Genomic DNA, 15,936 nt, shown 5'->3' on the forward strand with positions numbered 1-15,936 from the left:
ACGTAATGTTATGCATATAACTACTGTTCCCTGAAGGAAAGGAACGAGGTACAACACATGTTGGCCCCGCTGCACAGCTGGGCTCGGTGAACAATATTTCACGGTGACAATATTTATATGTGCAGGCGGAGCCTGACATCTGTCGTCATCACGTCACCTGCCTAAAGGCGTGATTAGAGGTGGCTTCAGCCAGGACACGCAGGGGCGTGGTTCCCATACATGATGTTGTACCGAGTGAATTGACTGAAAGGGAACTAGCTGGTGAAAATGCTGTGAAATGGAGATTTTTCACGTCAAATTTCGCCAGCTACGTTTGAACCCAGTGCACGTCCACCTGGTGGTGGAATGCTGTCATTTCACAGATAAAATAATTAGCATGCATTATGGGAAATGTAGTTTATGGTCAATGCTGTGTGACTTTAAAGCAGCATTATCTTATTTTAAGACAATACGTTTTTGAAGCTCTTGCGGGCGACATAAAAAGCTGTGGCGGACCACAAGTTTAACACTTGTGGTCAAAACCTTGAAAGTGACTTTCTGTTGAGGATTAACTCATGTCGGCTTCAAAACTTGAGTCAAACACACCACTTGTGGTGGTTTTCTAAAACGTCATGACGGGTGTCACCTGACTTTACTGTAAAGAGAAAAACCTTTTTTTCTTCTAATATTTCAGCTGTAATCCTTGTTGATTTAATTAAACATTGCTGCACATATTCTTGTGCCTAACTTTATTCTAATTTTCTTCTCTTCTCTGTGTGTCTAGACCTTGAACCTGGCCTACACCAGCATATTTAGCTGCTACAGGAACTTTCTGGGGCCCCCTCACATTAAAGCCATGTGCAGACTGCTGGGCTACCAGGGCATCGCTGTGGTGATGGAGGAGCTGCTTAAAGTCGTCAAGAGCCTGGTGAGGAGGATGAGGAGCAGGGACTGTGTGCAGAAGGCCTGGCCTCAGGGCTGGAACAGGAAAAATCCAGAATGTCAGAGGAAATACTGCAGTTTCAGTTGGTTTGTTCTTGGCTGTGCAGCTTCAGGGGACCATACTGCAGTACGTGAAGACTCTGATGGAGGTGATGCCCAAGATTTGCAGGCTTCCTCGCCATGAGTACGGCTCTCCTGGTAGGTGAAAATATAACCTGGATTCACACAGAACTCTCTGCTTCAGAGACATTAAAGATCAACTGTGTGGGAGATAACAGGGCCATCTTTGTGTTCCAGGTATCCTGGAGTTCTTCCACCACCAGCTGAAGGACATCGTCGAGTACGCCGAACTGAAGACCGTGTGTTTCCAGAACCTGAGGGAGGTGGGAAACGCCCTCTTGTTCTGCCTGCTGAGTGAGCAGAGTCTGGTACGGATCATAAATCTGCAGTGTAAAGATCTTGTTTTGTGTTGGCGCCCAGCAGCTGTTTAACGTCTCCAGCATCTGTTCTAGTCGCAGGAAGAAGTTTGTGATTTGCTCCATGCTGCACCGTTCCAGAACATTCTGCCCAGAGTTCATGTCAAAGGTAAATATTGTGTTGTAGAGCAGTGACTCTCAGCTTCTACCAGATATGTTTTTAGTTTAATATCCTTACAATCACTGACTTGTAGCTATTTTAATAAATGACATATTTTGCTAATCACCATGCAGTTATACACACATGACAGAACACAAKTGTGGCTTGGAGATCTTTGTAGCAGTTTAGATAACTAACACAGACAGGACTTTAAACTAGATTCAGTAACAGTTTTACTTTAATTTACTGAATTTCTTAATATCACGTCAAGTTCTCTAAGCCGGTGGTTCCCAAACTTTTTGTCTTCTGACCCACAAACTATCAAGGGCAAAAACTTGTGACCCCAAATATTACTGGTCTGAGTACATGAACTTCATTAATAACCCTAAAAACACAGGCTTTTTGACAATATAAACAGCTTATACACAAATATAAATACTTTTTTTCACTTATTTTGTGTTTTTGTATTGATTATAGGGAAAATATTACATCACCAATTATTTTATTACCCTTTAAATTGATTTCTGGAGATTATCAAGGTGCTTCATGACCCATAACTGGGTCCCAAGCCCAACTTTGGGAACCAAAGTGCAGTGGTTCCCAAACTTTTCAGCTTTTGACCCACAAATAACAGTAGCAGAGACCTGTGACCCCAACTGTTTTTGGATGATAAACATTTGTATCAGGTCAACAAAACATGGGCATAGTAACAATATTTTTTATACTACATTTATCCGTTTTAAATACACTAACCTCACTCCTTTGTAACAACTAAGGCAAAAATGTVATTAATTCAGAAAATCTTTTCAGGACCGCACCTTGATGTTTCGGGACCCCACTTTGGGTCCCGACCCCAACTTTGGGAAACACTGCTCTAAGCCACTTGTGTCWAACTCAAGGCCTGCTGGCCAAATCTGTCCCTTAACATTTTATCTGGCCCCAAAAGTAATATTTTAAATGTAGTTTTATCATTTCTCTTTGTGTTACTGCAGTCTTTTCACAGCCATTAGTGGTCGACTTAAATTCTGTATTCTCTATTTTTAAAGTCAAATAATTGAAATTTTAGTGAAGTTTTTTTTAGCTTTTTTGCTTGATTGTGATTAAAATGTACTGTATCTCTAATAATCAGTCAATGAAAATGTGTTTTTCTAAATCAGAGGTGCCCAAAGTGAGGCCTGTGGGCCAATGATTACTAGGTTGTAATCTGTTGTCCTATGTAGTGCTGGGCGGTATGACCAAAATTTTAAATAACATTTTCAACACTGGTTTCACGGTATATCACGGCATTTTTCTTTTCATCACAGGCCAGCTGATAATAAAATGTACAAACACTGCTTGTTAACTTTTTTCTTTTACAGTACCTCTGCCTGTGTTGCTGTTTCCCTCCTCTGTGTGTTTTCTCTGACTGGTGGTTGTACTAGACAGTAATCACACATTTTGGTCCGGTCGTGAAGGAGGAGGGTTAAGAAAAGATTATGATCGGGTTTATTGTTTTATGTTATTTAATAAAGCTTATCAGCACGACTCACCTTGCACACCAGTCAACTCAACTCCACTACAAACTACTTCCCCCGGGCTTTTCACAATAGAACCACGCTAAAGTCTCCATGCATTAACGTCTCCATATTAACGTCGCATGTTTAATCTGTGAACGCCACTGAAGAGGTGTTTACTACATTCAGCGATGGCGAAAACGGGATGTTTTTTTAATGTCAGTCAATATAAGCAGCAGAATCGCTACCCACCGCTGCAACAAGCTGCTCAACAATAACATTAGCATGCTAATGCGCATAGCGGTGCTGCGAGGAAAAGTGTCCCCTGGGAAACAGTTCACTGGCGGGCACAACGAAACGTTCCGAACGTGTTCAGGCTTTTTAAACCGGTATGTCTGGTAATCAGAAAATTCATATCATAGCAAAAATAAAAAACTGTATTCAGTATGAACCAGTATACCGCCCAGCACTAGTCCTATGTAGAAACACAGTATTTCCACCTAAAGTCATCCCCTTTATTGGCCCACTGACTATATAAGGGGCAGTTAGTCAAAAACGTGGGCCACCACACTGTCTGCTAGTTTTAATCATTAAATAAAAGGACTGTACCAAAAATGTATTTGTATTTCTGCACTACACTCCTGTTCTATAAATACAAGCTGCACCGGAGCATCCGGTCAGAGGCAGGTTAAAATTTAAACACTGAACTAAACAAGCGTAATTATTCAATCTGTTCTGATTGCACCACTCCAGAATCAACTTGTATCATCCATATTTAGCTACTTTGTAAAAAATGAGCTGATTGTGACATCTGGTCAAACGCTACAGTGTTCCCACTGGAGTTTGATGGAGGTCATATTTAAAATACAATGTGAATTGCAAAAACATGGACTTGACCATTAAGACCTGCAGTGTGAACTTAGCCTCAGTAATCCCACTTCCTGTCTTTGTTCTGTAGAAGGGGAACGCCTGGATGCCAAGATGAAGCGCTTGGAAGCTAAATACACGGCGCTGCACATGGTCCCACTCATAGAGCGCCTTGGAACCCCCCAGGTAGAACCAGTGTGACCGTGACAAAGTTTCTTTATAACAACAGAATCATTGTTTAGATCTTGAGGACATCAGTTTCTTCTGGACTCATTCCTCCCCTGCCGGACTTTTCTTTAGCAAATAGCCATTGCCCGTGAAGGTGACCTGCTGACCAAGGAGAGGCTGTGCTGCGGCCTGTCCATGTTTGAAGTCATCCTCGCGCGCGTGCGAGGCTTCTTGGACGACCCCATCTGGCGCGGGCCGTTGCCCAGTAACGGCGTGATGCACGTGGACGAATGCGTGGAGTTCCACCGCCTCTGGAGCGCCATGCAGTTCGTGTACTGCATCCCTGTGGGAGCGCACGAGTTCACTGTGGAGTGAGTGTCGCAGCGTGCACRGCAGCGGCAGCTCTGGGGTTGCCAGACCCTCACTCGTGTTTGCCCTCTCCTTGTTCTCCAGGCAGTGCTTTGGAGACGGTCTCCACTGGGCGGGCTGCATGATCATCGCTCTCCTGGGCCAGCAGAGACGCTTCGACATCCTCGACTTCAGCTACCACCTCCTGAAGGTGCAGAAACACGACGGCAAAGATGAGGTCATCAAGAGCGTGGTGAGTTAGAGACGAAGAATAACACAACACTGTTACACAACCTTCAAGCTGTATTCAGCCTAAAGCTGGGAAAAACTCACCCTGATAAGTATGGCGTTACATTTGTGCCACCAGCTTGAGCGCGCAGTAACACTGATTTGAGAGCAGATCTCAGTGTTGGCACAAATGTAACACCATAGATATCATGATAAAAAATGCTGCCATTTTGTTGATGATGAACTGATTCTCTCTCTTTTTTTGTGCGTTACAATATGCTCTTGTCTATATTTGAGTTATTCTTGTTATCTTTCATTGTGCTGGAACCTGAGTTCATGTTTCCTTGTATCATGAGCAAACATGAATTGTGTTTTACCACCTACTATGTTGCCTCTGTGTCCGTCCTTGTTTTCGACATACTTAATGTTAGCATTTATTTAGGGAAGCACTGATATGAAAATTTCAGCCTATATYAGATAYTAATATTGCTGTTATGGCTGATAAACGATATTTACAGATATTACATAAACACACACATTATTATATACATACACACACAAACACACTTGTGTGTTTTTTCGATACCATAAAAAATCAACCAGATCTCTGACATAACGCTACTTCACTTATTTCTGGCTGTGCAGCATCACTATCATGATCAAACAGATACCACTTGACCGACAATCTCTCCTCCAGAAACAGAAACACAAAGCGAAAAAATGGGAAATCAACATCGGACGTTAATATCGGCCCAGTTTTACTTTTCGGACCGATACGATATTCTACAAAATGACCAACATCGGCCGATACCGATGATTTACTGATGGTGGTCAGAGGGTCCGGTGGCGCCGGTGCATGGCAGCCYCRCCTCTGTCAGTGTGTCTCAGGGCAGCTGTGGCTACAGTGTAGTTTGCCATCATCARTGTGTGAATGTGAGTGTGAATGGGTGAATGTCTGTTAGTGTAAAGTACTTTGGGGTCCAGAGGGACTTGATAAAGCGCTCTACAGTATAAGTTCAGTCCATTTAATGCCGATACATCGTGCATCCCTACGTTTTTGCTAATATTTGACCTGTCTTCCTCCAGTTCTCCGTAAATTTGTTGATCTTCCTCGCTTTTGTCAAGATCCTCGTCTTCCTCCACAGCTCGAGAATTTACCAACACTTCTCTGAAGTGTTGCCGTTATTGTCCCAGAGGTTTCACAACAAAATAAAATTTTTAGGTTTTTTGACACGGTGGAAGCAACCCGTCAGAATAAAAGCGGTAACACACAACTGTTCCTTGCAATGACTTCTGGTTTAGTGGTTCAGTCCCAAGATAACRCGTTGATTTAATTAGCCTCCTACATTACAGGACCTGCAGTGGGATTATATTACACACATACTGATGCGATACTCAAATAATATACATATATCGTGCAGCTCTAGTGTTTTTTACATGACTTTTGGGTTTAGACCAATATTTATATTTCCAGCTCCTGAATGACAGGACAGTGATAAAGTTTAGTTATGAGCTGTGTTCGAATACAAAGACTATTCCAGATATTTTAAGATGAACATTGTCTGGGTTGTAGATTATGAATGCTATCGGGTCATTAAGTCTAACATGGGTTCAGAGCTCAGCTAAGATCAAAAGGTATTGCACTTGTCTTAAAAATAATTCCTTCAAAGTTTCATAGTAGTTCAAATAAAAACCTTTTAACCTTTGCACTGCTTTCAGTTTTATATCACACTCTTACTTTAGTAGAAATATAAAATTTCTGCTGAAAGTGATTTTAGACTTTACCTTCAGCTGCTGTTTGTTCTTTCAAATAATGTTGTAAATAATCTTGTGACGAGACATGATGACTGTAAAAGTTCATGATGTTCACACAAAGACCTGTAATGTTTAAGGCTGTGATCTACTTTAGTCTTGGCTGGAGTCAGTCCTGCCAGGCTTAAACTGTGTTTCAGGTGGATCAATGGTCAGCACTTTTGACTCACAGCGAGAAGATCGTGGGTTAGGTTAGGGTTTGGACACGGGGGTTGCCTCCCTTATAAAAGAGACCTGTGGTGTTCATGTGGTTAGTCTGGTTGTATTTGAACATTCAGCTACTCAAYAGTGATCTAGTTTCCTTCATGTGGAACTGAATCTGTGATCCCGAGTCTGTCCAGATAACAGAAGCAAACAGAGCTCCTGCTTCACTTCAGGGAGTCCAGAGTAACAGCTTTACATCCCCACTACTGAACGTCATCCTTCATGGTGGTCTCATGATAGTGGTGGTCACCAATACGCTCATCTGACTTCAACATGTACTCTACCAGCTGTCAGCTGTTTGATTTCCACAACAAAGAAAGAGCAGTTACTGGTGATAGTTACAACAGGAGTCCTCAGAGTTCAGGGTATTCAGAAATATTAAATTTGTTTTTGTTTTCCAAGTTAAAATAAAGTAAGAAAAAAATGTGTTTTTGGACTTTTCCTTCTTAAATGAGAGATTATGGTCAAATAATGGAAAAGGGTGTCATTRTTTTAGTTAATTAAAACTAACTAAATAACGGAAACTGAAATTGAAAAAACACTGTAGTTAACTGAAATAAATAAAACCTGTAATAAAATGAAAAAAATAACTAAAACTGTATTATCTTCTTACAAAACTAAAACTAGCTGAAATTATAGATAAAATATCCTTAGTTTTAGTGTTTGTCAATTTATTTTGAGCCGTGTGGACTGATTAAACTAATATTTTTCTTCAAATTGAGCAGTTTCACATTAACTGTGGGCAGTTTACGACACATCATGGTCTGTAACGTCGCCTGTTTACAGTCTGCTGCTGCTCAGTGCTCGCCTGCAAAATGACAACAACAAAAGTTGGGAGAAAGTAGTAAAGTCCAATTTGGGATTTCTTCGAATATGACTGAGAGAAAATGAAAAGCGTCTTGTAGCGGAAACAGGTAATAGAGTAGGTGGAATACTTCTCAAGGGACTAATTAACTGAGTATCTTGACAAGCTAGCTTCTCTCAAAGGCACAGTGTGTAGGATTTGTTGTTTTCAGCGACATCTAGTGGTTGAGTGGTTGAATCATCCTCCCTGGTCCTCCCCCCACCCCCACCCCCCGCTTCCAAATGCAAAGGAGTTGCTACGGTGTCTCTCAGGTGTCAAAAACCTTTGATAATTCCAGCCTCGATGTCTACCAGCAGCTTCAGGGCTAGTGATGTTTCAASTGGTAAGATTATGAGCTTTAATAAGTAAAATTATCCCAGCTACAATGACAGACAACAAATATTACATTTATAGTATTACAACTAAAACCGTTTTTGATGACGCCACCGCAGTTTGTCCTTCATGAGCCGTCGTAGACAAGATTGCGGTGCAAGATGGCGGCTGCCTGTAGGGCGACCCTCGACCATGGAGATATAAACAGCTTTTTATAAGGTAAAAATAATAAAACAAGGTCTTTGTCTGCAATGATTAGACATGTTTTTTATTATTGTCATTAGTGATTATCTCAATTTCGGCTAAAAGAATTGACAAAATCCTACACACTGTGCCTTTAATAGTTTCCGTGAAAACAAAAAAACAAACAAACAAACAAGTCCAGCCAGGTAGCACCAGGATCTAGACAACTCTTGTCACCTTCTTAAAACAATTGCACAAGTCCTTTATTGGCAAAATTGAGTTACAGGATTATGTTAGGAAGGTGTTGCTATAACAGACTGCTTTGACTGATGATCAAAAAAGCTGCTGGTTAGTTAACTCACAGGAACACTTCAAGCTGGAGGTTGCATTGGCAAATATCAAACTACAAAACAAAACTTAATACTAGAACTAATAAAAACTAAACTAAAACTAAACAATAAAAATTCAATAATAACTAATAAAAACTAGGAAATCCACTGTAAAAGCTAATTAAAACTAACTGAATTAAAAAAGTCACAACTAAATAAAACTAAACTATAATGAAAAGTCCTAAACTTATAACCTTGGTGTCATGAGGTCACCTTGTGATTGATTTCTCACATCAGTCCTTGAGTTTAAACTGTTGCTGAAGGAAGAGAGCCAACAGAAGGGGACACATTCAGTTTCACAGACACTGTGTGTACTTCTGGTGAGAACAGGCTTTTTTCTGTAATATGTCTTTAGATGAGTTTTACTATGACAGCATCTTGCAGCGCAGCTATGAATGCAAACATAGWAAACACTAAACAGTTAAACATGTTGCTGACAGATCTGCAGCTCTGCAGGCTGTCTTTTCTCAGTGGAAGTGTAGTTTTATAAAATCAGCATTGTACTGGTTTAGCTGGGCTGCCTGACTGTGGTGGGGGTGAGGGATACTCTGGACATCTGAAAGCACTTTGTTTGGTTCATGTTTCTTTATCTTAGAACCAATAAACTGTTAGGACATTTTATTAACTTTAATTAATTAGTGTTTGGTAATTTTTTTTGTAACGATGCTTTTTAGCAACGAATCTTATAATATTTGAAATCCTGTTCATTTCCTTTTAAATAGAACCACGTTTGTAAGGAACATGCATGTGTGGGATGAGCTGTAGAGCTGAGGATGTGGGTTGTGAACATGAAAAATTAGCTAAATCTTCTCTGTCAAACAGATTATTATTATTTTGTTGTTGTTACTTTGGAGACTGTCTCCATTATTTTGTTTTGAGCTTCTGGTACTTCCAGGTGCTGCTATAAGATTTATTGTTACAGAAAAGAAATAATCTACCAAACACTCATTTATTAACTTTTTTATATATAAAGAAACACTTGTAAAKTGAGCTGTGGAGAAACAGCCATGAACTTATCTATTCAGGAACCAAAACATTTAGAGAATGCCGAAAATGATTTATTTCTGCTAAATTAAAAGTTGTTGGCATTAAAACTTTAAATATATCTCAGTGGGATTCAATTCAAATTCAAAAATACTTTATTGATCCCAGAGGGAATTTGTGTAATGGATGACAGGATGCTAGGTTTATTCATAAAATGATGTGACTTATAATGCATTATTTCACTGTGTTTAAATGAAATAAATCATCTTTAATGCTGAAGCAGAATTAAAGTCTTGATGCTAAATTAACCACCTGCTGCTTTTATCTGTAACTGATAGTGAATCAGGTCACTTCAGATATTTCATTCCTCAGTTGTAAGATTAAAGTTGTTACTTCAAAAAAAAAAGTTCAAGAGTTGTGATGAAAAAATTAAAGCTCAGCTGATTTTAATGCTGTTCTTCACAGAATGATCACATCTTCACTTTATCAAACTCTTTTCTGAAGCTTAAAATCTTGATGTTTGATTCCTCTTAATCTCTATTCAACCCTCTGCACACAGTTATCAGCAACCAGTTGAGCCAGTTCAGTGGAAGACTGCTTTTCCCAATGCAGAACCAMCAGACTAAGAAAGTGTTTTGTCCCTCAAGCGATAAGGCTGTACAACTCCTCACTGGGAGGGAGGGGTCCAACTAGTCTACAGCATAACTAGTGTATAATGTTTACTTTGACCTTCGCTTTGATTGTTGTCTTGTTTTTATGATGTTAAATGTGCAATATCTCCATTTGACTGGTACATTGCTTCCCTTATTTTAATCTGTATTGTGCTGATGCTGCTGGAAACGTAATTTCCCTGAGGGAACCCTCCCAAAAGGGAWCAATAGTTTTATCTAATCTAATCTAATCTATTCTCAGAAAAGGCTATTTTCACTTGTTTATTCTCCGCATTTTGCTAATAAACTGTAGTTTAGAGGGAAAAGTAGCAGATTTGAAAAGAACGTGTTGTAATTTTAAGTTTTAACTCATTTTTCTTYTAGCCTCTGAAGAAGATGGTGGACAGGATTCGCAAATTCCAGGTTCTCAACGACGAGATCTTTGCCGTCCTGAACAAATACCTGAAGTCTGGAGACGGGGAGAACATGCCGGTGGAGCACGTCCGCTGCTTCCAGCCTCCGATCCACCAGTCGCTCGCCAGCAGCTGAGGCGCTGCTACAAATATAAACCCTGTGGACCAGTGACAAGTTCCAAACACTGCCAGCATTACCAGAACATCCACACCTTGTTTTTAGCTCTTTAGTGACAAAGGACCATTAAATCCAATAAGTTGGGCCACYTTTTTTTTTGTATTCACTTGTGCCTTATGAGAAAAGAATTAATTATTTTATACTTTAAAAAAACAACAGATGAGGGATGGAAGCTAGCTTTTTATCAGATGACTATTTAAAGGTTTGCAGTGGTGAAATATTAGGTGGAAGTAATTTTGTACTGCATGCTAAAACATTAAAGGAAACAAAAGTAGCAAAGCTTGTACTCATGTTAAGCATTCACTGTGCCTTGTAATGTTTTAATCATTTTAATTCAATAAATATGTTACAAATCTGTTTGTCAGGAGTTTATGTAACACCCCCACATGAAAAAGAAATCAGAACGACTCCCAAAGTAAATTGTTACGTTTCAAGTATCACAAAAACTCAAATCAGAGTGAATACCCAATTAGACGTAATCATCGTCAGTAGGTCCTTGTACAGAATATATATTTATATTTTTACTGTTTCGATTCTTGATTCATACAAAGTTCAGTGCATGAAAAAGCATTGGAAAACATCTCATAAAAAGAAACCTCTTTACAGAGCTACAGAGGAATGAAATGAAGTCCTGTAATATGACCGAGTCATATTCTGAGAGAAGTAAGGCAAATTAAAACAAATACAATCTGGGGGTCCGTCCGTCCCCCCCTCACAGTTGATTGTCTCATTTAGAAACCACGGTTAACCCAAARGAAAAACAGTTTGTTAAGCGTCTAAAGAGGAAGTCATTGCTCCGTTCCTTCTAGACACGCTGTCAAAAGGAGACACGTCCCTGTCCTCCATGTCCTCTGTGGACTCGTTCTGTAGCAGCTCGTAGGTGGAGTGCGACGCCATGCCGTTGGACACGGGACCGGCCCGCTCCTCCCTCCTTATGGACACGGCCAGGGCGGCCAGGCTGACGCTGACGTCTTTGAAGGCGTGGAGCAGGAAGATGCCCACAATGATGGTGAGGAAGCCGCTGAGCGTCCCTATCACGTCGTCCACGCCCATGTGCTCCCACTCCTTGAAGAGGATGGCGGAGCAGGTGAGCACCGACGTAGTGAAGAACACGTAGTAGATGGGCGTCACCAGGGAGGTGTTGAATATGTCCAGGGCCTTGTTCAGGTAGTTGATCTGTGTGCTCACGCAGCCCACCAGGCCGAAGAGGAGGATCCAGGCCAGTGGGTTTTTCAGCACGTTCTTCCCTGCAATCGCCTCCTTGATGGCRATCCCCAGTCCTTTGACGCAGGACACAGACAGCGCCCCTATCACCGAGCAAATGGTGATGTAGACCAGGATGTTGGTCTGACCGTGGCGTGGACTGACGACAAATATGAAGATCAGAGCCACGATGACCACCAGAGTGGCAAAGACAAAAAATCCTGAGAAAATTGACAACAAAAAAAAACAGAATTTGATAAATGTCATATTTCAGCAATGACTGGGAGTCCTTACTAGTCATAACATTAAATGTTTGATAAACATTTACTTCAGCTATTAAAAAACAAGACTGTAAAAATAATGTAGGCTCAGTTTTTATAAATTACATTTGTCACAGGAACATCCGTGTTATTTATACCACAAAGCATATTGGGTAAATGATGCTTACAAGGTGCTCCTGTGTGAGTTCTATCCATCATGTTCATTTTAGACAATAACTGAACTGGAGCACATTGACAGAGAGGAGAATGTAGAAATGACTGACTGAAACTGAAAACAATGGAGGACAGCTCACCTCAGCTTTAGCATTTTAGCTTTCTCGTTAGCTCCTGAGCTAATACACATATAAGGCAATATATAGTGTTAGCTCCTGAGCTAATACACATATAAGGCAATATATAGTGTTAGCTCCTGAGNGGCAATATATAGTGTTAGCTCCTGAGCTAATACACATATAAAGGCAATATATAGTGTTAGCTCCTGAGCTAATACACATATAAGGCAATATATAGCGTTAGCTCCTGAGCTAATACACATATATGGCAATAGTGTTAGCGCTACAGTTAATATACATATATAGCAATTTATAGAGTTAGCTCCCAAGCTAATATACATATATGGCAATATATAGCATTAGCTTCCAAGGTAACACACATAAATGGCAATGTATAGGGGTAGCGCTAGAGTTAATATATAGCAATATTTAGTTAGCTCCCGAGCTAATACACATATATGGCAATTATGTAGTGTTAGCGCTAGAGTTAATATACATATATATAGCAATACATAGAGTTCACTCCCAAGCTATTATGCATATATGGCAATATATAGGGTTAGCGCTAGAGCTAATATATAGCAATATATAGTTTTCTCCCAAGCTAATACACATACATGGTAATACAGAGTTAGCTCCTGAGCTCATATGCAAATATGGCAATATATAACGTTATCTCCTGAGCTAGTACACATTTATGGCAATATGTAGCGTTAGCAGCACCTGATTTAATACACATACTATATATGGCAATATATAGCATTATCTCCTGAGCTAATACACATTTATGGCAATATGTAGAGTTAGCGCCTGAGTTAATACACATATGTATATTAGATCACAAGCTAATACACTAAAAATCACATGCAGAATATTGAAACTAATACAAAATCTAAATGTATTGTCATACATTCTAGCTTTTAACCTAGACACTGTTTTAATCTCAACTGCAACCCATCATATCCAGAATGTCCTGTGTCAGTAAAAAAAATGGAGACGTGCTTTAGTGGAAAACGTAATAAATAGGGTTGGACGGTGTGTGAAGTATTGGGTATGTACTGTCTTCTGAAAGAGCCCAGAATGTCCCAGTTCTCAGAGCAGGCTTGTGGAAATTTGGCTCATCACCTCATGAATATACCGTCACCATACCATAATACTGTTATACCGCTCAAGCCTAGTAATAAACATATACAATTTTTTAAACACTAACATGTTTTTACAGGTCACAAACAACTTTCTGCAGAATAAAGAAGTCAACATGTGACAGAAGTCTGGTATCCCTTTGAGAGTTTATTAGACTCTACAGAGCACAGTGTCTGTACCTGGGTCAACCAGTTTCTTGGCCATGTCTTTGAGGCTGCTGATCTCCTCCTCCTGTGGGGCGTGGATCACCATGGTGGTGGAGCCGAGGATACTGAGCAGGCAGCCCAGTTTCCCGTGCAGGTTCAACCGCTCCGTCAGGAAGTACGACGACAGCACGGCACTGCAACAAAAAACACCGCTGTAAGAACGTGATGCCGAGGTGGCTCCTGTAGGCATGCAGGAAGAAGCTAACGCTGTTAGCAGCTGGGGATGCAGCTACTTAGAAAAACAAATCTGCAGGAGATGACATGCTTTCATGCCTGACTATTCACACAAGAACAAACAAAATGTGCTGTCCTTGTAAATGTTCGTGTGCATCAGAGAGAGTAATGAGGCCTGAGTTACCAGATTAGAGCTTTTGGTGTCAATGTGACGGGCTGACGCCGTGCACAGAAAGTTTAAGTATCGGTACAGTACCTGACGAGCACGCTGAGCGCTCCCAGAGGCGTGACTAAAGTTGCAGGAGCAAAAGCGTAGGCTGCAAARTTGGCTGCTTCTCCAGCACCCACTAGGAAAAGATGAAGACAAAGTTGGACAACAGAGCCAGCTGTGGTCAGACGCTACATCACTGTGGTTTAAAATGTTGCAACGCTTAATCACAAGAACCTGCCCATTCATTATATTCAAACGTTTACTATCCAGTCTGTGTTTAAATTAAACAGGAATAATGCAGTTCCTGGTACCCTAAACATAGTAAAACTATTTTCATAAAATTGTATGTAATTTACCAGCTGAGCTAGAAGTAATAAAATAATTGCACCAGCAGCCAGTCATCACTTACTTGATAGTAAACCGGCCCACCACAGCCACTCTTTAAGATATGCATGACCGCCCTGGCCTGAAAAACAAAAAAAGCTGTTAAAGGAATATTTTGACCATTTTGAAGAGAACTTTGGTGTAAAAGTTAAAAACACTTCCTTAGTTGATGTTGCTGTCTTCAAACAACTGYAGTCTTGAAAAATTAATAGCGATTTATACAAATGTAATTGATAAACCTATACACTGCTGTCAATTTTGCATTTCCAGCAGAAATATTTATACTTGGCACAAAAAGTCAGTAAATTAGTGGTACATTATTTATTTTTTGAAATAAATCTTATCGCGGGCACCTAATTGCAGAGTTGTAAAGTAACTAAGTAGAAATACTTTGTTACTGTACTTAAGTAGAATTTTTGGCTACCTGTACTTTACCTGAGTAATTATTTTTCAGCCTACTTTTTACTTCTACTTCTTACATTTTCACACAATTATCTGTACTTTCTACTCACTACATTTTAAAAAAAGGTAAGAAGTATAAAATTGTTACTCATTTCATTACAGCCTGTTAAAAAATACTATCCTGATAAACTGTGCCTCCTGGATAGAGCGAACTTAATTGTGGTTGGATGAGAAGTAAACATTTAAACCATTCTGATACTGTATTCGTTTGTACACAATCCATCACAGCTGCAAATGACAGAAACATGTCACACTCAACAGGACATAGCAGACGTAGTGTATGTAGTCCAGCACAAAGATGTCTATGATATACTGTATATGCTGAAACGGGTAGACTAGTGCATCCTAAATTTTTTAACATTACCATTTTTATGACATTAGTCATTTAGGCCTGTAGAAAAATGTTTTTTAGGGTGTCACCTCCCAGTAAATGTCGTTTTACTCAATACTTTTACTTTTGATACTTTAGTACATTTTATGTAAGAAATTTCCTTTTAATACTTAAGTACAACATACAGTGGGTAAAATAAGTATTGAACACGTCACCATTTTTCTCAGTAAACATATTACTAGAGGTGTTGATGACATGAAATTTTCACCAGATGTTGGTAACAACCCAAGTGATCCATACATACAAAGAAAGCAAACCATAAATGTCCAGAAATGAAGTTATTTGTAATAACCATCTTGGATAAAATGGTCATCCCTTTTTTAAAACAATTTCTTCTGTGTAGAATCATTTAGGTCTAAATGACCATGTAAAGACCAGGAACCCCTGAGACATCATGGTCCAAAGAACCGAAAAACAAAAAGTTGCAACAAACAGAAAAAACAGAAGCCTCTGGATGCAAAGTCATAAAAACTCAAAGCCAAGAAGGCGAGGCTCTAAATCATTTATATCATGTCACAATGACCTTCATTTTACAAAGTAATATTAATAATAAAATGAATGAGAAAAAAAGAATATATAGCACTTAACATACCTCATGATGTAAGCAAAACATTACAG

At 39.7% G+C, this 15,936-nt stretch overlaps 2 protein-coding genes across 4 annotated transcripts in view; one reads left to right on the forward strand and one right to left on the reverse strand.

Annotated features, from left to right (window-relative positions):
- cyfip1 (cytoplasmic FMR1 interacting protein 1) overlaps positions 1 to 10,948 on the forward strand; it is a 77,949-nt gene extending 67,001 nt beyond the window's left edge. For both annotated transcript variants that reach the window (XM_014022421.1, XM_014022422.1), the window contains exons 24-31: positions 764 to 907; positions 1,029 to 1,119; positions 1,219 to 1,349; positions 1,434 to 1,506; positions 3,949 to 4,043; positions 4,158 to 4,396; positions 4,479 to 4,626; positions 10,385 to 10,948. In XM_014022421.1, the coding sequence (XP_013877875.1) occupies positions 764 to 907; positions 1,029 to 1,119; positions 1,219 to 1,349; positions 1,434 to 1,506; positions 3,949 to 4,043; positions 4,158 to 4,396; positions 4,479 to 4,626; positions 10,385 to 10,549 (1,086 nt within the window). In that variant the 3' untranslated portion in view covers positions 10,550 to 10,948. The remainder of the gene's footprint in view (positions 1 to 763; positions 908 to 1,028; positions 1,120 to 1,218; positions 1,350 to 1,433; positions 1,507 to 3,948; positions 4,044 to 4,157; positions 4,397 to 4,478; positions 4,627 to 10,384) is intronic.
- The window catches only part of nipa2 (NIPA magnesium transporter 2), an 11,962-nt gene continuing 6,930 nt past the window's right edge, over positions 10,905 to 15,936 (reverse strand). For both annotated transcript variants that reach the window (XM_014022424.1, XM_014022425.1), the window contains exons 3-6: positions 14,491 to 14,547; positions 14,127 to 14,217; positions 13,670 to 13,830; positions 10,905 to 12,015 (exon numbers count right to left, since the gene is read on the reverse strand). In XM_014022424.1, the coding sequence (XP_013877878.1) occupies positions 11,360 to 12,015; positions 13,670 to 13,830; positions 14,127 to 14,217; positions 14,491 to 14,547 (965 nt within the window). In that variant the 3' untranslated portion in view covers positions 10,905 to 11,359. The remainder of the gene's footprint in view (positions 12,016 to 13,669; positions 13,831 to 14,126; positions 14,218 to 14,490; positions 14,548 to 15,936) is intronic.

Source organism: Austrofundulus limnaeus, unplaced genomic scaffold (assembly GCF_001266775.1).
Source record: "Austrofundulus limnaeus strain Quisiro unplaced genomic scaffold, Austrofundulus_limnaeus-1.0 Scaffold329, whole genome shotgun sequence".
In the NCBI taxonomy this organism is placed as follows: Eukaryota; Metazoa; Chordata; class Actinopteri; order Cyprinodontiformes; family Rivulidae; genus Austrofundulus; species Austrofundulus limnaeus.